Source organism: Rutidosis leptorrhynchoides, chromosome 11 (genome assembly GCF_046630445.1).
Source record: "Rutidosis leptorrhynchoides isolate AG116_Rl617_1_P2 chromosome 11, CSIRO_AGI_Rlap_v1, whole genome shotgun sequence".
Taxonomy (NCBI): domain Eukaryota; kingdom Viridiplantae; phylum Streptophyta; class Magnoliopsida; order Asterales; family Asteraceae; genus Rutidosis; species Rutidosis leptorrhynchoides.
Genome location: NC_092343.1, coordinates 63,975,991 through 64,000,006, shown reverse-complemented (window position 1 = coordinate 64,000,006; position 24,016 = coordinate 63,975,991). Strand labels below are relative to the sequence as shown.

At 35.8% G+C, this 24,016-nt stretch overlaps 1 protein-coding gene and 1 non-coding gene across 2 annotated transcripts; both read right to left on the bottom strand.

Moving 5' to 3' along the window:
* Window positions 1-1,215: 1,215 nt before the first annotated feature.
* Window positions 1,216-2,199, bottom strand: LOC139877539 (uncharacterized). The gene is made up of 2 exons (XM_071864974.1): window positions 1,656-2,199; window positions 1,216-1,579 (listed from the first exon to the last, which is right to left on the bottom strand). The coding sequence occupies exons 1-2, from the start codon at window positions 2,164-2,166 to the stop codon at window positions 1,407-1,409; spliced, it is 684 nt and encodes a 227-aa protein (XP_071721075.1). The 5' UTR covers window positions 2,167-2,199; the 3' UTR covers window positions 1,216-1,406.
* Window positions 2,200-19,727: 17,528 nt separating this feature from the next.
* Window positions 19,728-19,834, bottom strand: LOC139879199 (small nucleolar RNA R71). Its single transcript, XR_011770052.1, has one exon. It is a non-coding gene; the product is annotated as a small nucleolar RNA R71 (small nucleolar RNA).
* Between the last annotated feature and the right edge of the window lie 4,182 nt (window positions 19,835-24,016).

The window sequence follows — 24,016 nt, the reverse complement described above, 5'->3', positions numbered from 1 at the left end:
ATTATGATATAAAATTCAATCATAAATTATTAAATAAAAATTACATTAATTATTCACTCCCATCCCTCAAGTAAAATATAAAAAGTTTTAAAATTTGACAAACAACTTCTAAATATATTATTAATAAGTCTAAAATTTCTAAGACTCATTTTCGGATCACCGTTTATTTTAAAATCATATAAGTTCTTTTTTAACTCTTTTTCTATTAATCGAATGATGAATGAGTGTCACCGTCGTTTACCAAATAAATTCGAAATCACATATTTATATTTAATATACGACTTTTTTGCTCAGTTGGGTCCCTCTATTATACCCCAAATCGCTGGTTTGGTCCCTCAGTTTTTAATTTGGCAATCAGAGTCCCTTTATTATTTTAATTTTGCAATTGGAGTCCCTCCGTCAACTGGACATCCAAATCGAACGTTAACTCCCATCACGTGAGTTACACGTGATGGGTATTATCGGAATTAAATTTTTTTTTTTTGGTATTTAATAACGCCAACGGGTAAGGTCCCCACTTTCATCCTCCGCTTTTCACTCTCTTCTCACTTGAAACCCTAATTCATTTACATAACGTATTAATCAGAAATTGGAGCTACAAATCGATAACAATGGAATGCTGGTGTGGTCGACCTTGTGTAATTCGAATATCTGGCACTGAATCTAACCCTGGACGTCGATTCTATACATGTGAAAAAAAGGTAAGATTGTTTATGTTGTTTCGAATTTTATGAAATAATTAACAAGATGTTAGCATTTCCTGTTTATGTTGTTGCTCAGATCACTAGGTGCGACTTCTTTGCTTGGTATGATCCTCCAAATACAATCAATGCCCTAGCTACACTTATGAATGCCAAAATGGAAGTGGATGAAAAGCTCAAAGATGCAGAAAAAAGAGAGACGAATTGGAAGATGATGTGTATATTTAGCTGGATTGTGTTTGGTATTTATTTTTTTAGTCATTGAAATTGTGGTGTATGTATGATGTACTTTGTAAAATGGTAATGGTAATGGAATGAAGCTTGTTTTGTTAAATTTTGCATCTGTTTTATATCTGTATCAGTAACCTTACAACACAAGACAATGACTCCAAGTGTAGACAATAAATTGTAACCAAAGTCATACAGTGTAACCAAAAACACAAGACAATACATTGTAACTAAAGTGAAATGACAAACATACAGACAATACATTGTAACTAAAGTGAAATGACAAACATACAAGCATTACCAAATGTCATAGATTCCAAAAGTCAACATAAGTACGTAGTACCAGTTACCAAATGTGCTTAAACTTACCAAAAGACAACAACACACCTTAATAAAATACAAACATTGTACCAAGTCACATAACAAGTTTTAAGTAGACATAAAACACATGATTAAAACACAAACCACCACCAACATTCACTTCTTCTTCTTCCCTTTTCCAACTACCATTGTCTTCTTTGAAGATAGCTTAACTTTCACTGTCTTTTTTGTCCACTTGTTATCCACATTCCCACTTCTTTTCTTCTCACCTGTACAAGTACTTTTATTGTGTCCATAAGTACCACATGTGCCACACTTCTTTAGCTTGCCTATAAATATTAACAAAATAAATACCATATTAATTGAAATGGTACTAGATGTAATTAATAAATAAAATGAGCATACCTTTTGAGCTAAGTTTACCACTATCACCAATGACATCAACTTCATTTTTGGACAACCTTCTTTTCTTTTTTGGACGACCAGGTGTGGAAATAGTCTTTGGTGATACCAGAGTGAACATGCCTTCTGCCTTTGGCCATAAGCTTCTCCCATTCAATGGCTCAATGGTGTATTGGTAAGTTTTGATCCATGTATCTAACAAATACACTGGATGAACCCATGTTTCTGGTTCACCAGTTTCCAAACCATTTTCACTCATGTTATAAAACACTGCAATTGCATGCTTACAAGGTATCCCTGTTAGTTCCCACTTTCTACAAGCACATGATCTAGTCTCCATATCCACAACATATTGATTAACTTTTCCACTCACTTGGTACCTTTGATCTCCACCCCATAAGACAGTACACTGGTGAGCCTCAGATTTGATTTTCTCAAACAATTTGGTGGCTGCAGGTGTTAAAGGGCCATTAGTCTTGGAAATGTTTTTCTTTACATTAACAATTCTCTTCATGCAATACTCTCGGATGTATTCTAAAGCTGTAACTATGGGTATACATCTGAAAAATGTGTAAAAAATTAAAGTTAACAAAACAATTACCTAATAATATTTAGGGTTCCACAGAATTATGAGCTTTGGGTGCATAAAACATACCGTATAATTGGTCGATAGCCTTTTGATCAGTTTCTGATGTACGAATAGTCCATGAATCATCCATTGAATCATCCATTGATAATCAATTTTGCTTTTAGGTTTTACTTCGTGGTTAACACTATTTGGAGGGATGAGTGTGAAAATCGGTGGATAAAAGTGGGGGACCATACCCGTTTGGGTTTATTCAGTACCAAGAATTAAAATTAATTCCGATATTACCCATCACGTGTAACTCACGTGATGGGAGTTAACGTTCGATTTGGATGTCCGTTAGACGGAAGACTCCAATTGCAAAATTAAAATAATAAAGGGACTCTGATTGCCAAATTAAAAACTGAGGGACCAAACCAGCGATTTGGGGTATAATAGAGGGACCAACTGAGCAAAAAAGTCTTAATATACCTCAATTATATATATTGATATACTTTAAATAATAATTATTATAATAACCTAATTAATTCTAATAATTCTAACATCTAATATTTCAATTTATTATTATATATATATATATATACATATATATATATATATACATATATATATATATACATATATATATATATTTATTATTATTATATATATATATATATATACATATATATATATATACATATATATATATATATATATTTGTAAATAGATACACACATATATATATATATATATATATATATATATATATATATATATATATATATATGTATCTATTTACAAATATATATATATATATATATATACATATATATATATATATATACATATATATATATATATATATATTTGTAAATAGATACATATATATATATATATATATATATATATATATATATATATATATATTTGTAAATAGATACACATATATTTAAATATATATATATATATATATATATATATATATATATATATATATTTAAATATATGTGTATCTATTTACAAATAGTTGTTCGTGAATCGTCGGAAACAGTCGAAGGTCAATTGAATAGTTCAAAATTTTTGAGACTCAACCTAACAGACTTTGCTTATTGTGTTAAGAATATAATATCGTATCGAGAGTTTGGTTTAAAATTAGTCGAAATTTTCCGGGTCGTGACAATATGATATGTCAAAACATTTGTATACGTGTCTATGGTATTCCAAGATTACATAATATATTAGAATATATGTATAATACAATATAAGTTAGCTAGGATATGATTTGAATAGAATTGTTACAATATTTTCCGTAGCTACAACAATAAAAAAATATCCAATCTTGTTTTACCCATAACTTCTTCGTTTTAAATCCGTTTTGAGTGAATCAAATTGCTATGGTTTCATATTGAATTATATTTTATGAATCAAAACAGAAAAAGTATAGGTTTATAGACGGAAATATAAGTTAAAAGTCATTTTTGTAAGAGGTAGTCATTTCAGTCGAAAGAACGACGTCTTGATGACCATTTTGAAAAACATACATCCACATTGAGTTTAACAATGATTTTTGGATATAGTTTCATGTTCATAAGAAAAATCATTTTCCCAGAAGAACAACTTTTAAATCAAAGTTTATCATAGTTTTTAATTATCAAACCCAAAACAGCCCGCGGTGTTACTACGACGGCGTATGTCCGGTTTTACGGTATTTTTCGTGTTTCCAGGTTTTAAATCATTAAGTTAGCATATCATATAGATATATAACATGTGTTTAGTTGATTTTAAAAGTCAAGTTAGAAGGATTAACTTTTGTTTGCGAACAAGTTTAGAATTAACTAAACTATGTTCTAGTGATTTCAAGTTTAAACCTTCGAATAAGGTAGTTATATATATATGAATCGAATGATGTTATGAACATCATTACTACCTCAAGTTTTGTGGATAAACCTACTGGAAATGAGAAAAATAGATCTAGCTTCAAAGGATCCTTGAATGGCTTGAAAGTTCTTGAAGCATAATCATGATACGAAAACAAGTTCAAGTAAGATTTCCACTCGAAATAAGATTGTTATAGTTATAGAAATTGAATCAAAGTTTGAATATGAGTATTACCTTGTATTAGAAAGATATCTTACTGTAAATAAGAAATATTTCTTGAGGTTGGATGATCACTTTAAAAGATTGGAAGTAAGCTAGCAAACTTGGAAGTATTCTTGATTTTATGAAACTAGAACTTATAGAATTTATGAAGAACACTTAGAACTTGAAGATAGAACTTGAGAGAGATCAATTAGATGAAGAAAATTGAAGAATGAAAGTGTTTGTAGGTGTTTTTGGTCATTGGTATATGGATTAGATATAAAGGATGTGTAATTTTGTTTACATGTAAATAAGTCATGAATGATTACTAATATTTTTGTAATTTTATGAGATATTTCATGCTAGTTGCTAAATAATGGTTCCCACATGTGTTAGGTGACTCACATGGGCTGCTAAGAGCTAATCATTGGAGTGTATATACCAATAGTACATACATCTAAAAGTTGTGTATTGTACGAGTACGAATACGGGTGCATACGAGTAGAATTGTTGATGAAAATGAATGAGGATGTAATTGTAAGCATTTTTGTTAAGTAGAAGTACTTTGATAAGTGTCTTAAAGTCTTTAAAAAGTGTATGAATACATATTAAAACACTACATGTAAATACATTTTAACTGAGTCATTAAGTCATCGTTTGTCGTTACATGTAAATGTTGTTTTGACCCCTTTAGGTTAACGATCTTGTTAAATGTTGTTAACCCATTGTTTATTATATTTAAAGAGATGTTAAAGTGTTACATTATCATGATATTATGATATATAATATATCTTAGTATGATATATATACAGTTAAATGTCGTTACAACGATAATCGTTACATATAATCGTTTCATTAGGTTTTAACTGCGACTAAAGTTTTAAAATCGACAAACCGGTCATTAAACGGTAAAAACCCCCTTTTTATAATAATAATATTACTTATATATTTTTGTATTTTTACAAATATAGTTTTTAAAAAATATAGCGTTAAGCTTGTTTTAAGTCTCCCTGTGGAACGAACTGGACTTACTAAAAACTACACTACTGTACGATTAGGTACACTGCCTATAAGTGTTGTAGCAAGGTTTAGGTATATCAATTCTATAAATAAATAAATATCTTGTGTAAAATTGTATCGTATTTAATAGTATTTCCTTGTAAAAATTAATACTATTTCCTAGTACACCTCGCACACATCAAGTATTTTTGGTGCCGCTGCCGGGGAACTACTTGCTTAAACGTCGGAAGCGCAACGCTATATATATATAAAAAAAAAATTTATTAATTTTTAGTTTACTTTTATAAAAATATGCTTTTGTAAAAATACATTTTAAATATACGAAAATATAAAAAGAAAAACAAAATATTTATATATTTTTAATAGTTTGTTATATATATATATATATAAAATTATATAGTTACTTTATTTTTATTTTAGTTTTTAAAATATAAGTTTTTATTTATTTATATAATTATTTATTAAAACAGAAAACAGAAAAAAAAAATATATAAAAGTCTCGGCATAGTACTGTAGCAGCCCAGACCGTGGCCCGAAACCCTAGCTCATGTTATCGCATGAGCCCGAAGGCGAAAATTCATGCGATCACATGAACTATCCTGACACGCCACAGTTGACCTGGTACTGCAATTATTACGGGTAATTATTATTATTATTATTATTATTATTATTATTATTAATTAATTAAACCCTAATTATGTTTTATATTTAATATTATTAAGTTTTAGTTTTATTATTTAATTTGTATTATTTAGTTTATTTAGTTTTACAAATTATATAAAAATTAATAGTTTTATAAAATAAATAATATAAAAATAATATTTTTATAAAAATTGTACTTTTTACAACTTTAAGTTTATTTTTATATTTTGTATCTTTTTATTTGTTTTAGCGTAATATTTGTATTTTTCGCTCGTATTTAGTTTTAAGTCATAGTTTTTGCCGTAGTTATTTTTATTTCTAGATTTCTAGGCTTTGCTGTAAAATCCCTTAAGTGCTTTTTCATTAGACTAAGATTTAAGTGCTTTAGAATTTTGCGACGCCGTTTTTATATTTTTGTACCTTTTTAAGTTATTACCATTTTGTGACGCCCCGTACTAAATCATCACGTACGGACCATCATCAACAGGATCATTACAAGGTTAAGTACTATATGCGTTTTCAAAACAGAGTTTGCATTCGTTAATAAAAGTGACGTCATAACAAACGTCGAATGTTTTACAATCCAAAAGTAAGCTTCACTAAGTAGAAGCATTAAATAAGTGTACATGACCACAAAGGTCGTTACATAACATAGTACCAAAAGTATATAAGTTTGAATGCAAGATAAGTAGTCATGCGATAACAACTCTAAGCAGCGGGTTCTACAGCACGACTAGTATGATAGCGGAAGCGACTTCAAGCACCTGAGAAATACACGCTTAAAAAGGTCAACACAAAGGTTGGTGAGCTATAGTTTAAGTATAACAGTAATGTAAGTAGGCCACGAGATTTCAGTGCTACAACAAGCGTTTCAAAAGTATGTAAAAGTATATGCTTAACCGTGGGCACCCGGTAACTAACTTAACGTTTATGTACCCCCTGAAAGTGCACTTGGAAAGTGCGTATAACCTCGAAGTATTAAACACTCGTTAAATGCTAGCGCGACTAGCCCGAGTGGGGATGTCAAACCCTATGGATCCATATCTAAGATTCGCGTTCACGATTCAAAAACCAATGATTAAACGTTACCGAGCTAAAGGGAATGTTTCTGCCGTTATATAACCCACACATATATAAAGTTTAAGTACTCGTGCCTATTATGTAAAACATAAAATGTGCATGTATTCTCAGTTCCCAAAATAAGTTAAAGTAAAGAGGGAAAGCTATAACTCACAATGATAAGTAGCGGTAAAATAGTAGTAATGTAGAATCGGGAAAGTGTGCAAGTAATCGGTCCAAAAGTCCTCAACCTAAGTCAAATAGTACTAAGTCAGTAGCTTGTCTTAAAAGGTTTATAAGTATGTAAATAAGGTCATAAGGGTCATCATCAATCATCATCAAACGAAAGGTATATGTGTGTTTTGTTCATAAAAGAAGTTTTAAAACAAAGGCTGACTTCGGTCAGTCACCACGGTCTCTATACCTACTGAAATAAGGTGAGACCAGTGGCCATGGCTCCGTATATGAGTCGTTTAAGTGTGGTTAAAATTACAGAAGTTAACTCGTCTTCGTTTGACCGTGACAACGGTATAAGTGCGAGTAGGTCTGAAATTTCTGCACAACGTTAAATGGACATAGTGACGAACGGAGGGCCATAATTCCTAAACCGTAACTCGTATTAAGACGAGTCCTAAACGAAAAATTATCTACTCGAACAGGGATAACTTAATATCACAGTTACAGTAGCCCAGGTGTTCGGGTCTGACTCAGAAAACAGTAAATAGAAAACAGAAACAGGAAACAGAAAAGTAATTGGACCTAGTGACGATCGGAGGGCCATAGACTCTAAACCGTAACTCGTATGAAGACGAGTCTTAAATGAAAAGTTATCTACTCGAAAAGTCCTATCCAAAAATCAAGGTTAGATCAACCCAGACCTGCTGGTCTGTTACGAATTCAGCTGATCAGAAAGTTGGACAGAAACAGTAAGTTTTAAATGGATTCCGGTGGTTTGGTGCTTGATGCTCATCACGGTTCTCATCCTTGATGCATATAGCTTCAAGTGCACAACTTGTTGATGTGTTAGCATCATATCGACCAAGGTTTGACCATCATAACCCTTGTGTGAGTCTATGATATGAAGCACAACTCACTTTAGAGTTGCATGAAGGTTGATGAACCAAAGTTGCATCAAGGTCATAGATTCAACACATGCATGTAATGTAAAAATAACATTGTACTATAATTTGAAAATAAACTAAATAAATCAAGATCTTAAGTGGTAGTACATAGTTTTTAGATTGGTCTAAAGTTGTTAAGTAAATTTTATGTTCTTGAACCTTTTTAAAGTTAATCTTTAGTTCAAGAGAAACGAGATCAAAGTTAACTTGTAACACTTGACCATCCACAATCAAAATCACAATTTTAAAAGATGAACAAATGAGAAAATAAAGTAATTACACAAGTAATAAGTTCATGGGTTTCATACTTTTAAAGATTCAAGCCTAAGTCTTGATCTTTAGAAAGTAAACTTTAAGTTTACTAACATGAATGCGTGCATGATTTTTAGAACTTATTAACTTGAAATCTTTGAAACACTAGTTGTAGAACCATAAACTAGAGAGTTTAGATTCTTGCATGTTCTTGAATAACAAGATAATATGAAGAATCAACTAGAAAGTTTGCTTCTTAGTGATTTGTATGTAACAATAAGGAACTAGAAATCAAACAACTACAAGTAAGTAACAATAACAAGAACAAGTAGCAACAAGAATTAATCAACAACAAAAACAAAAGATGATGATGATTTTAGTAGCTTATGCTACTATTTTTACAAGAGGAAAAGAGGGAGAAAAGATCAAGTAACTTACAAGAACAAGAGAGAAAAAGGAGAGAAATTAGATGCAAGTTTGAAGTGTGTGTGAGAAATGAGAAAGCAAGAGATTATGTAGTCAAATCTTGAAGGCCAAACCCCACTCCCCTAGGCCTTGTGGCCGTGGTTTTCCACCACCAATAAGGGTGGGAGGTGCCCACTAACATTTGCATGCCTTTTGACTCAAAGAATGGTAACTTAGGGTGCATGCATGGAGAGGAGGTGTAAATAAAAGGTAAATAGGTTTTTACTAAGTTTATTTATCTAAGTAACTCCTAAAGTAATACTTACATATGTGTTGGGCCAATTAAGTCCATTAAGGTGTAGGGTGGGCTTATAGGTCCAATATCATGAGTCCATAATGCTATTAAAAGCCCAAGTTCAAGTATTTAACAAATAAATCCAATTAAAGCCCAAGTAACTAACTAATCACCATAGTTAATTAAAATAATTAATAAAATTAATTATGAATGCAAATAATACTTGAGAATATTATTCGTACAAGTTCCGGGTGTCGCACGGGCGTTTCGGGCAATTAAAGAATCAAGTACGGGCAATCATGGCAACAAGTAAATGTAATAACATACATTCGTTTAATCACACGTATTAATAATAATAATTATTAATAAAATAATGTTGGAAAATCCAGGGTCGTTACATTACCCACCTGTTAAAGAAAAATTTCGTCCCGAAATTTTAAGCTGAATCTGAAGGTGATGGCGGAGGTGGGAAAAGGTGAGGATACTTCTGTCTCATGCGATCCTCTCGTTCCCAAGTAAACTCAGGTCCTCGTTTGGAATTCCATCGAACTCAGACGATCGGAATCCTATTGTGTTTCAACTCCTTGACTTCTTTTTCCATGATTTCAACGGGCTCCTCCACAAAGTGGAGTTTATCATCGATAGTAAGTTCCTCCAATGGTATGATAAGTTCAGGTGGAGCAAGACACTTCTTCAAGTTTGATACGTGGAAGGTAGGATGAACTGAGCTCAGTTGTTCTGGAAGATCAAGACGATAAGCAACGGGTCCAACACGCTCCAAAATTTCAAATGGACCAATGTACCGCGGGTTTAACTTTCCGCGCTTTCCAAAACGAATCACACCCTTCCAAGGTGCAACCTTCAACATAACGCGGTCACCAACATTGAATTCAAAGTCTTTACGTTTACTATCAGCATAACTCTTTTGGCGATCACGAGCTACCTTGAGTCTGTTTTGAATTTGGGCAATCTTCTCTGATGTTTCGTGGACTATCTCGGGCCCGGTGAGTTGCACTTCACCTAGCTCGGCCCAACAAAGAGGAGAACGGCACTTGCGGCCATACAATGCTTCAAAAGGTGCAGCTTTAATGCTCGAGTGGTAACTGTTGTTGTAAGAGAATTCGGCGAGTGGCAAATGCCTTTCCCAGGCCTTTCCAAAATCAATAACACATGCACGTAGCATGTCCTCCAAGGTTTGAATTGTTCGTTCACTTTGCCCGTCAGTCTGAGGGTGATATGCAGTGCTCATGTCGAGACGAGTTCCCATGGCTTCTTGCAAAGAACGCCAAAATCTAGAAGCAAATCGAGGATCGCGATCGGAGATGATCGATAAGGGTATACCGTGTCGTGATACAACCTCTTTAATATAAAGTTGAGCAAGTCTCTCCATTGTATCGGTTTCTTTCATTGCTAAGAAATGTGCAGTCTTGGTAAGACGGTCAACAATAACCCAAATGGTATCGTATCCGCCCACTGTCTTTGGCAGTTTGGTGATAAAGTCCATAGTTATCATCTCCCACTTCCATTGTGGGATTTCCGGCTGTTGAAGTAACCCAGAAGGTTTTTGATGCTCGGCTTTAACCTTTGAGCAAGTCAAACACTTACTAACATAAGCTGCAACGTCTTTCTTGAGATTCAGCCACCAATATTGTTCTTTAATATCATGGTACATCTTGCCCGCTCCAGGATGAATCGAATATCTTGACTTGTGAGCTTCATCCAATATGAGGCTCCGTAAGTCTCCATAGCGTGGTACCCAAATTCTTCCGGCATAACATCGGAGTCCGGATTCTCTAACCTCGAATTTAGAGACGAGAATGTTCAAATATTCATATCGTAAGTGCTTCTCTATGAGAGCCTGTTCTTGGGCTGCTCGAATTTGGTTCTGGAGGTTGGAATGAATCGTGATGTTCAATGCTCGAACGCGAAGAGGTGCCGACCTCTCCTTTCGGCTCAAAGCGTCAGCTACGACATTAGCCTTGCCAGGATGATAACGTAGTTCACAATTGTAGTCGTTTAGCGTCTCAATCCATCGTCGTTGTCTCATGTTCAAGTGTTTCTGATCGAAGATGTGTTGGAGACTCTTATGATCGGTGAAAATAGTGCTCTTAGTTCCATACAGGTAGTGCCTCCATAATTTGAGCGCGAAGACAACGGCTCCAAGTTCAAGATCATGAGTAGTGTAGTTCCGCTCATGAATCTTCAGTTGACGGGAAGCATAAGCGATGACCTTCGTGCGTTGCATCAGTACGCAACCAAAACCACTTTTCGAAGCATCGCAATAAACGACAAAATCGTCATTGCCTTCAGGAAGTGACAAGATAGGTGCGGTGGTTAACTTTTCTTTCAAAGTTTGAAATGCTTTTTCATGTGCGGGTTCCCAAACGAACTTCTTCCCCTTGTGAGTCAGCGCGGTCAAAGGGCGCGCAATCAAAGAGAAACCTTCAATAAATCTTCGGTAGTAACCGGCGAGACCTAGAAATTGGCGAATATGAGTCGGAGTAGTGGGGGTCTCCCACTTGCTGATAGCTTCGATCTTGGCGGGATCAACTTTGATGCCCTGGTCACTCACAACATGACCCAAAAACTGAACTTCCTTCAACCAGAATTCACACTTGGAAAACTTTGCGTAAAGTTGCTCACGTCTCAAAAGTTCAAGTACTAATCGGAGATGATGCTCGTGTTCTTCTTCGCTCTTAGAGTAGATGAGGATATCATCTATGAAGACTATAACAAATTTGTCCAAGTACGGCTTGCAAACACGATTCATAAGGTCCATAAATACAGCAGGTGCATTGGTCAGACCGAATGGCATTACAAGAAACTCATAATGTCTGTAGCGGGTTCTAAATGCAGTTTTCATCACGTCACTTTCCTTCACCCTCAACTGGTGATAGCCGGATCGTAAATCGATCTTTGAGTAAACACACGATCCTTGCAGTTGGTCAAAAAGATCGTCAATTCGTGGGAGAGGATATCGATTCTTGATTGTTAATTTGTTGAGCTCACGGTAGTCGATACACATTCGGAAGGATCCATCCTTCTTCTTTACAAACAACACAGGCGCGCCCCACGGCGAAGAACTCGGTTGAATAAACCCTCGATCAAGTAACTCTTGTAGCTGGCTTTGCAATTCTTGCATCTCGGAAGGTGCAAGTCTATAGGGTGTGCGAGCTACAGGTGCAGCTCCTGGCACTAGGTCGATTTGAAATTCTACTGCCCTCGATGGCGGTAATCCAGGCAATTCTTCGGGAAAGACATCGGAGAACTCGTTCACAATACGCACATCTTCTACTTTCTTCTCCTCGGTTCCTACGGTTTTCACATGAGCTAGGACAGCAAATCGTCCCTTCTTCATGATCTTTTGCGCCTTCACGCAACTAATGAGGTTCAGTTGAGAGCTACATCTCTCCCCATAAATGATCAATGGCTCGTCATCTCCTTGCGATATGCGGAGTGCTTTGTCTCCACAAATAATCTCGGCCCTTATCTTAGTTAGCCAGTCCATGCCAACAATAACATCAAAACTCCCCAACTTAATGGGTATCAAGTCTATCTCAAAGTCTACCCCGGCTATGTTGATAATAGCCCCTCGGCCAATTTGGTCCACTTTTTCAAGTTTTCCGTTGGCTACCTCGACAAGCATACATTCCTTTAAAGGAACTAACGACCAATCTAACTTATCACAAAAATGTCTACACACATAGCTCCTATCGGCACCAGTGTCAAATAGGACAGAAGCTAAAAGATTGTTGATTTTGAATATACCTGTCACCAAGTTGGGGTTGTCGCGTGCGTCCCTTGCATTAACATTGAAGGCTCTAGTACGTGGTGGCCCGCCATCCTTACGCTTGTCTGGGCACTCGTTCCTGAAATGGCCCGTCTTTCCACACTCATAACATTTCCTAGGCCCATTGTTGTTGTGGTTTGGCTTCACGTTCAAAGTAGTAACCTTACAATCCTTACCAACATGCCCAGTCCGTTGGCATTTCTCACAGACAACATTGCAATACCCGGTGTGGTGCTTATAACACCTCTTGCATTGTGGTAAAGTTCCTTTGTAGTTCGGGTTGGAGCTGTTGTTGTTGTTGGGGTTGGTGTTGTTGTTGTTTTGCCTGAACCCTTCATGTCGCTTTGCCGGGTTTTGATCATAGTTTCTACCCCTGTTGTTGTTGTGGTTGTTGTCCCATTTCCTCTTCTCGCCACTACCAGTTTCAAACTTAGCCTTCTCCGGCTCGTCAAGGATGATTTGATTCAAGAGAGTATGCGCCATGCGCATTGCTTCGGGAACACTTGGTGGCTTGGATGAGGTAACATTGCCCTTGATGGACTTAGGAAGTCCCGAGAAGTATTTTTCCAAGCGCTTAAATTCGGGGGTGACCATGGTCGGGCACATAAGAGCCAACTCCAAAAACCTACGATTGTAACTGTTAAGGTCGTTCCCTACGGTCTTCAATTGCATAAATTCAATTTCCATCTTTTGGATTTCGGTCCTCGGACAGTATTCCTCGATCATAGCAGATTTAAATTCTTCCCAAGGCGTAGCATACGCCTCATCAATTCCTTGCGCTTGGGCCATGGTATTCCACCATGTAAGCGCGCCATCGGAAAGCGTGCAAGATGCAAATTTCGTTTTGTTAGCCTCAGAGCAATTGCTAACCCTGAATACCGATTCTAACTTTTCGAACCATCTTGTGAGACCGACTGGTCCCTCAGTGCCACTGAAGTAGTGCGGCTTACAGCTTTGGAATTCCTTATATGTACATCCAATTTGGACGGGTGGAACAACCGGTGGTGGTGGTGGTGGAGCTTGGGGTTGCCTTTCAGCTAGAGCAGCAGCAACACGCTCGTTAATCATTTCCTCAATTTGTGCTGCGGTAGGGGTTGATCTCCCGTTGGCCATGATGTTCTAAACAAACATTTTGACTCAAGTCAAAATCCAGTATGCAAATAATAATAATATAGTGTATAACAATCAACATGAAAACAGCACAACACATGTTGATTAAGTAACGCAAGCAGATATAAGTACCACAAAACCATGATAATGTAAATAGAACACTTGTGCAAAAAGTAAACAACACAAATTTCCATTCATTAAAGATAATAAGTTCCATACATTACAATAAGTTCGTACGATACATAAAGGAAATATGAAATTCCAAAAGAGATTACAATACAGAATCTAATACAAAGTCCTACGGTGATGGTGGGTGCAAGATGTCCAAAACCTGAGCCAACTGCTCCTCAAGCTCAGTAACTCGGGCCTGAAGAATCTCAATCTCCCGCCTCAGTCCCTCATTAGAGGAAGATGGTGGGGCAGGTGGTGCTGGCGGTGCAGGTGGTGCTGGTGGTGCAGGTGGTGCTAGTGGTGCTGAAGTAGATGGTCCGGCTCTGGGTGGAGATGGTAATATCAGTGGGTCAGCAGGGTATGGCACCAGCCGTTTACGAGCAGTAATCCTCTGACGCCGACCAAAAGCGTCAGTGATAGTACGACCCGGAATAATGCCAGCGAAGCGATACCGCTTCTTCGGCGGGGTAGAGGGTGCCTGAATCGGTCTGTCAGCGGGATCCTCCTCATCACTGGAGTCATCAGATGTGGTGTCGTCTGAAGGAGCATCGGTGGAAGGCCTGTCGTCTGAATCATGTGGTGGTGACACGGGTGGCTCAACTGGATATCCGAAGGCTGCCAACATCTGTCGGTGTCGGCCTGGCGTAATCACGGCTAGGTATCCGTCGGGAGTGCGTTGGCAGGGAGTGCGTCAGTGATTACGAAAAGGACCTTCCCCGAACTCCGCGGGGATCTCCATACCACCAATGCGAGCCAGTTGCCTCGGGGGTCTGGAAGAAGACGCTGGGGCAGGTGCACTAGAGCTAGCTCCGGAAGTGGAAGCGCCGGGATCGCCAGTGGGTGTCGGGGCCGGAATATCGGCAGCAGCAGCAGCAGCAGCAGGTGTAGCAGTAGGTGGGACAACGGGGTCTGAGCCTGTACTGCCCGGAATGCCAGCAGGTGGAACGTCCGACATCTGAACAAGGAAAAATAAATTTTCCATGTCAGTAAGTCATAAAGCACGCAAATGATTGGCCAATAGTTTAAATCATGTATAACAGTAACTAGCATGGCAATAACAGCAAATCGTATGAAAGTAGCATGCAATCGAAAGCAAATAATAGCATGCAGTAGTGAAAACATGTAGTAACATACGGCATATAGCAGTAAAGGTAAGCAGCAACATGTAGTAAACACAGCGGAAGCAAGTAAACTAGCAAGTTGTAGATTAGTCCTATTAGTGAATCCTACTCGGGTCGGTCTTAGACTCACTAATGCATCCTAATTCCCTACAACCAAGGCTCTGATACCAAATGTGACACCCCGTACTAAATCATCACGTACGGACCATCATCAACAGGATCATTACAAGGTTAAGTACTATATGCGTTTTCAAAACAGAGTTTGCATTCGTTAATAAAAGTGACGTCATAACAAACGTCGAATGTTTTACAATCCAAAAGTAAGCTTCACTAAGTAGAAGCATTAAATAAGTGTACGTGACCACAAAGGTCGTTACATAACATAGTACCAAAAGTATATAAGTTTGAATGCAAGATAAGTAGTCATGCGATAACAACTCTAAGCAGCGGGTTCTACAGCACGACTAGTATGATAGCGGAAGCGACTTCAAGCACCTGAGAAATACACGCTTAAAAAGGTCAACACAAAGGTTGGTGAGCTATAGTTTAAGTATAACAGTAATGTAAGTAGGCCACGAGATTTCAGTGCTACAACAAGCGTTTCAAAAGTATGTAAAAGTATATGCTTAACCGTGGGCACCCGGTAACTAACTTAACGTTTATGTACCCCCTGAAAGTGCACTTGGCAAGTGCGTATAACCTCGAAGTATTAAACACTCGTTAAATGCTAGCGCGACTAGCCCGAGTGGGGATGTCAAACCCTATGGATCCATATCTAAGATTCGCGTTCACGATTCAAAAACCAATGATTAAACGTTACCGAGCTAAAGGGAATGTTTCTGCCGTTATATAACCCACACATATATAAAGTTTAAGTACTCGTGCCTATTATGTAAAACATAAAATGTGCATGTATTCTCAGTTCCCAAAATAAGTTAAAGTAAAGAGGGAAAGCTATAACTCACAATGATAAGTAGCGGTAAAATAGTAGTAATGTAGAATCGGGAAAGTGTGCAAGTAATCGGTCCAAAAGTCCTCAACCTAAGTCAAATAGTACTAAGTCAGTAGCTTGTCTTAAAAGGTTTATAAGTATGTAAATAAGGTAATAAGGGTCATCATCAATCATCATCAAACGAAAGGTATATGTGTGTTTTGTTCATAAAAGAAGTTTTAAAACAAAGGCTGACTTCGGTCAGTCACCACGGTCTCTATACCTACTGAAATAAGGTGAGACCAGTGGCCATGGCTCCGTATATGAGTCGTTTAAGTGTGGTTAAAATTACAGAAGTTAACTCGTCTTCGTTTGACCGTGACAACGGTATAAGTGCGAGTAGGTCTGAAATTTCTGCACAACGTTAAATGGACATAGTGACGAACGGAGGGCCATAATTCCTAAAACGTAACTCGTATTAAGACGAGTCCTAAACGAAAAATTATCTACTCGAACAGGGCTAACTTAATATCACAGTTACAGTAGCCCAGTTGTTCGGGTCTGACTCAGAAAACAGTAAACAGAAAACAGAAACAGGAAACAGAAAAGTAATTGGACCTAGTGACGATCGGAGGGCCATAGACTCTAAACCGTAACTCGTATGAAGACGAGTCTTAAATGAAAAGTTATCTACTCGAAAAGTCCTATCCAAAAATCAAGGTTAGATCAGCCCAGACCTGCTGGTCTGTTACGAATTCAGCTGATCAGAAAGTTGGACAGAAACAGTAAGTTTTAAATGGATTCCGGTGGTTTGGTGCTTGATGCTCATCACGGTTCTCATCCTTGATGCATATAGCTTCAAGTGCAAAACTTGTTGATGTGTTAGCATCATCTCGACCAAGGTTTGACCATCATAACCCTTGTGTGAGTCTATGATATGAAGCACAACTCACTTTAGAGTTGCATGAAGGTTGATGAACCAAAGTTGCATCAAGGTCATAGATTCAACACATGCATGTAATGTAAAAATAACATTGTACTATAATTTGAAAATAAACTAAATAAATCAAGATCTTAAGTGGTAGTACATAGTTTTTAGATTGGTCTAAAGTTGTTAAGTAAATTTTATGTTCTTGAACCTTTTTAAAGTTAATCTTTAGTTCAAGAGAAACGAGATCAAAGTTAACTTGTAACACTTGACCATCCACAATCAAAATCACGATTTTAAAAGATGAACAAATGAGAAAATAAAGTAATTACACAAGTAATAAGTTCATGGGTTTCATACTTTTAAAGATTCAAGCCTAAGTCTTGATCTTTAGAAAGTAAACTTTAAGTTTACTAACATGAATGCATGCATGATTTTTAGAACTTATTAACTTGAAATCTTTGAAACACTAGTTGTAGAACCATAAACTAGAGAGTTTAGATTCTTGCATGTTCTTGAATAACAAGATAATATGAAGAATCAACTAGAAAGTTTGCTTCTTAGTGATTTGTATGTAACAATAAGGAACTAGAAATCAAACAACTACAAGTAAGTAACAATAACAAGAACAAGTAGCAACAAGAATTAATCAACAACAAAAACAAAAGATGATGATGATTTTAGTAGCTTATGCTACTGTTTTTACAAGAGGAAAAGAGGGAGAAAAGCTCAAGTAACTTACAAGAACAAGAGAGAAAAAGGAGAGAAATTAGATGCAAGTTTGAAGTGTGTGTGAGAAATGAGAAAGCAAGAGATTATGTAGTCAAATCTTGAAGGCCAAACCCCACTCTCCTAGGCCTTGTGGCCGTGGTTTTCCACCACCAATAAGGGTGGGAGGTGCCCACTAACATTTGCATGCCTTTTGACTCAAAGAATGGTAACTTAGGGTGCATGCATGGAGAGGAGGTGTAAATAAAAGGTAAATAGGTTTTTACTAAGTTTATTTATCTAAGTAACTCCTAAAGTAATACTTACATATGTGTTGGGCCAATTAAGTCCATTAAGGTGTAGGGTGGGCTTATAGGTCCAATATCATGAGTCCATAATGCTAATAAAAGTCCAAGTTCAAGTATTTAACAAATAAATCCAATTAAAGCCCAAGTAACTAACTAATCACCATAGTTAATTAAAATAATTAATAAAATTAATTATGAATGCAAATAATACTTGAGAATATTATTCGTACAAGTTCCGGGTGTCGCACGGGCGTTTCGGGCAATTAAAGAATCAAGTACGGGCAATCATGGCAACAAGTAAATGTAATAACATACATTCGTTTAATCACACGTATTAATAATAATAATTATTAATAAAATAATGTTGGAAAATCCAGGGTCGTTACACATTTGGGATATAGTTTTTCTTTTAAGCTTTAATATTTTTAGACGTAACTTTTAATTCTTAGTTTTTAGTTCCTTTTTAAGTTTCGACGCGCTACTTTCTTATTTTTATTTTTCAACGCCTATTATTTTTCGACCTTTTATTTTTCGACGTTTTTCGACGCGCTCTTTTTCTTTCTTAATTCTCGACGCTCTAGTTTATAGGACATAGAATTTTTTTTCTATTTCTTCTCTAAAATTTCTTTAAATTTCAACGAAAAATTATTTTAAGTGGTTAAATTGATAGACATCCAAAATTTTCTGTTTCGTAGTAATAGTTGGATTTGTTAGTGGCTGAGTTGTGAGCTTCCGATTTAAAGGGTTCTGGCTCCCTGCTGCATCTATTGGCTATTCGAAACGTGGGCAAAAGCAGAAAAGTCTATTAATTGGATAACTTATATAATTTTTCTTTCTTTTTAAAAATTAATAGGATATTCAGTGAATGCACCGAGCAAAACGTCCACCACGTTTTGTACGTTCACCACCTGTAACTCGATCAAGACATCTAGCAAATATTGTCGCCGTTGATTTTTCTTTAGAATCATCATCTAGTCAACTAAGTACTCCAATTCAAATTTCCGATAATCTATTTTTTGAACCAGACCTCACAATTGAGAATCCGGAGAATATTCAGGGACAATTCATAGATCCTGAACCATTAATCTTTCCTCCGGAACCACCAATCATTCAAACAGAGATTGTTGAGGAACCAACCATTAAATCAGAATCCTCTAGTGATTCAGATTCAACAAATTCAATAATGGAGAATCTGGAACCTCTAAGTATGGAAGACCGAATGCGAGCTAAACGCACTGGCCAAGGTCACGCAATTACTCAACCAGACATTAATGCGCCAGATTATGAAATCAAAGGACAAATCCTACACATGGTAACAAATCAATGCCAATTTAGTGGTGCGCCGAAGGAAGATCCAAATGAACATCTTCGAACCTTTAATAGGATCTGCACTCTATTTAAAATCCGAGAAGTGGAGGATGAACAGATATATCTCATGTTATTTCCCTGGACTTTAAAGGGAGAAGTCAAAGATTGGTTGGAATCGTTACCTGAAGGGGCGATTGATACATGGGATGTTTTAGTTGAAAAATTTCTTAAACAATTCTTTCCGGCATCTAAAGCAGTGAGACTTCAAGGAGAAATTGTTACGTTCACACAAAAACCAAATGAAACTTTATATGAAGCATGGACCAGATTTGGAAAGTTATTAAGAGGATGTCCGCAACATGGTTTAGACACTTGTCAAATAGTACAAATATTCTACCAAGGATGCGACATCACTACACGAAAAGACATAGATATAGCAGCTGGTGGTTCCATTATGAAGAAAACAGCAACTGATGCTTATAAAATTATTGATAACACTGCTTCCCACTCACATGAGTGGCACCAAGAAAAAGATATCGTTAGATCATCTAAAGCAGCTAGAGCCAATTTAAGTCATGACTTAGATTCCATTTCCGCAAAGATTGATGCTGTCGAGAGACGAATGGAAAAGATGACTAACGATATTCACTCAATAAGAATTAGTTGTGAGCAGTGTGGAGGACCACATTTAACAAATGATTGTCTTAGTATTGAACTAACAATGAAACAAAGAGAGAATGTTTCATACATATACCAAAGGCCTGGAAATAATTATCAGAATAATTATCAACCGCCAAGACCAATCTACAATCAAAACCAGAATTATAACTGAAATGTTCCATACAACAACCAACAAGGTCCTAGCAATCAACAAGTATCCAATAATACTTACAATCAGCAAAGACCTATTTTTTCAAATAAACCACCACAAACTGATGATAAAAAACCAAATTTAGAAGATATGATGTCAAAGCTAGTTGAATCTCAAACTCAGTTTTTCACATCTCAGAAACAAACCAATGAACAAAATGCTCAAGCATTTAGAAATCAACAAGCTTCTATTCAAAATTTGGAACAAGAAGTAAGTAACCTAGCAAGGTTAATAGGTGAAAGAAAACCGGGAAGTCTACCTAGTGATACAAATGCTAACCCCTGGAATGAAACAGCTAAAGCCATTACCATAAGAAGTGGTATCACACTTAAACCACCTAAAATACCTGTAATTTCTGATGAAGCTATTCCTACTCTACAAGAACCACAGTCTAAACAAGATAAGGAAAAAGAACCGGTAGTTGAAAAGGTTAATGAAGATAACACAGTTAAGGCTAAACCTTATGTTAAACCATACCAACCACCACTTCCTTACCCGAGTAAAATGAGAAAAGAGAGACTTGAAGCCGAGCAATCCAAATTCTTGGATATGTTTAAACAAATAAATGTAAAACTTCCTTTCATTGATGTGATTTCAGGAATGCCTAGATATGCCAAATTCTTGAAAGATCTAATCACAAATAGAAAGAAAATCGAAGAACTCTCGGCTGTTACTATGAATGCTAAATGTTCTGCAGTGCTGTTGAATAAGATACCAGAAAAATTATCTGATCCAGGAAGTTTCACAATTCCATGTTTTCTGGGTAGTCTTAGTTCAATAGAAGCATTGGCAGACTTAGGTGCTAGTATAAATTTAATGCCGTATTCACTATACGCTAAACTAGACCTTGGAGAATTGAAACCAACACGAATAAGCATACAACTAGCCGATAGATCAGTAAAATATCCTAGAGGGATAATGGAAAACATGCTAGTTAAAGTTGGTACTTTAGTATTTCCAGTAAATTTTGTTATTCTGGATATGGAAGAAGATTCTCGAGTTCCTCTCATATTAGGAAGACCATTCTTAAACACGGCTAAAGCAATAATAGACGTGTTTGGTAAGAAACTGACCTTAAGTATAGAGGACGAGAGTGTTGAAATGTCCCGTTCTTATTGATTAAAAACGTTCCATATTAATTGATTTCGTTGCGAGGTTTTGACCTCTATATGAGACGTTTTTCAAAGACTGCATTCATTTTAAAACAAACCATAACCTTTATTTCATCAATAAAGGTTTAAAAAGCTTTAAGTAGATTATCAAATAATGATAATCTAAAATATCATGTTTACACACGACCATTACATAATGGTTTACAATACAAATATGTTACAACAAAATAAGTTTCTTGAATGTAGTTTTTACACAATATCATACAAGCATGGACTCCAAATCTCGTCCTTATTTAAGTATGCGACAGCGGAAGCTCTTAATAATCACCTGAGAATAAACATGCTTAAAACGACAACAAAAATGTTGGTGAGTTATAGGTTTAACCTATATATATCAAATCATAATAATAGACCACAAGATTTCATATTTCAATACACATCCCATACATAGAGATAAAAGTCATTCATATGGTGAACACCTGGTAACCGACATTAACAAGATGCATATATAAGAATATCCCCATCATTCCGGGACACCCTTCGGTTATGATATAAATTTCGAAGTACTAAAGCTTCCGGTACTTTGGATGGGGTTTGTTAGGCCCAATAGATCTATCTTTAGGATTCGCATCAATTAGGGTGTCTGTTCCCTAATTCTTAGATTACCAGACTTAATAAAAAGGGGCATATTCGATTTCGATAATTCAACCATAGAATGTAGTTTCACGTACTTGTGTCTATTTTGTAAATCATTTATAAAACCTGCATGTATTCTCGTCCCAAAAATATTAGATTTTAAAAGTGGGACTATAACTCACTTTCACAGATTTTTACTTCGTCGGGAAGTAAGACTTGGCCACTGGTTGATTCACGAACCTATAACAATATATACATATATATCAAAGTATGTTCAAAATATATTTACAACACTTTTAATATATTTTGATGTTTTAAGTTTATTAAGTCAGCTGTCCTCGTTAGTAACCTACAACTAGTTGTCCACAGTTAGATGTACAGAAATAAATCGATAAATATTATCTTGAATCAATCCACGACCCAGTGTATACGTATCTCAGTATTGATCACAACTTAAACTATATATATTTTGGAATCAACCTCAACCCTGTATAGCTAACTCCAACATTCACATATAGAGTGTCTATGGTTGTTCCGAAATATATATAGATGTGTCGACATGATAGGTCGAAACATTGTATACGTGTCTATGGTATCTCAAGATTACATAATATACAATACAAGTTGATTAAGTTATGGTTGGAATAGATTTGTTACCAAATTTCACGTAGCTAAAATGAGAAAAATTATCCAATCTTGTTTTACCCATAACTTCTTCATTTTAAATCCGTTTTGAGTGAATCAAATTGCTATGGTTTCATATTGAACTCTATTTTATGAATCTAAATAGAAAAATTATAGGTTTATAGTCGGAAAAATAAGTTACAAGTCGTTTTTGTAAAGGTAGTCATTTCAGTCGAAAGAACGACGTCTAGATGACCATTTTAGAAAACATACTTCCACTTTGAGTTTAACCATAATTTTTGGATATAGTTTCATGTTCATAATAAAAATCATTTTCTCAGAATAACAACTTTTAAATCAAAGTTTATCATAGTTTTTAATTAACTAACCCAAAACAGCCCGCGGTGTTACTACGACGGCGTAAATCCAGTTTTACGGTGTTTTTCGTGTTTCCAGGTTTTAAATCATTAAGTTAGCATATCATATAGATATAGAACATGTGTTTAGTTGATTTTAAAAGTCAAGTTAGAAGGATTAACTTTTGTTTGCGAACAAGTTTAGAATTAACTAAACTATGTTCTAGTGATTACAAGTTTAAACCTTCGAATAAGATAGCTTTATACGTATGAATTGAATGATGTTATGAACATCATTACTACCTTAAGTTCCTTGGATAAACCTACTGGAAAAGAGAAAAATGGATCTAGCTTCAACGGATCCTTGGATGGCTCAAAGTTCTTGAAGCAGAATCGTGACACGAAAACAAGTTCAAGTAAGATCATCACTTGAAATAAGATTGTTATAGTTATAGAAATTGAACCAAAGTTTGAATATGATTATTACCTTGTATTAGAATGATAACCTACTGTAAGAAACAAAGATTTCTTGAGGTTGGATGATCACCTTCCAAGATTGGAAGTGAGCTAGCAAACTTGAAAGTATTCTTGATTTTATGAAACTAGAACTTATAGAATATATGAAGAACACTTAGAACTTGAAGATAGAACTTGAGAGAGATCAATTAGATGAAGAAAACTGAAGAATGAAAGTGTTTGTAGGTGTTTTTGGTCGTTGGTCTATGGATTAGATATAAAGGATATGTAATTTTGTTTTCATGTAAATAAGTCATGAATGATTACTCATATTTTTGTAATTTTATGAGATATTTCATGCTAGTTGCCAAATGATGGTTCCCACATGTGTTAGGTGACTCACATGGGCTGCTAAGAGCTGATCATTGGAGTGTATATACCAATAGTACATACATCTAAAAGCTGTGTATTGTACGAGTACGAATACGGGTGC

Bases quoted from the DNA above. Each gene is read 5' to 3' on its own strand.
- LOC139877539 (XM_071864974.1), bottom strand. From the start codon at position 2,166: ATGAAGAGAATTGTTAATGTAAAGAAAAACATTTCCAAGACTAATGGC. The intron at 1,580-1,655 runs GTATGCTCATTT...TAATATTTATAG, and splicing joins TGGTAAACTTAGCTCAAAAG to GCAAGCTAAAGAAGTGTGGC.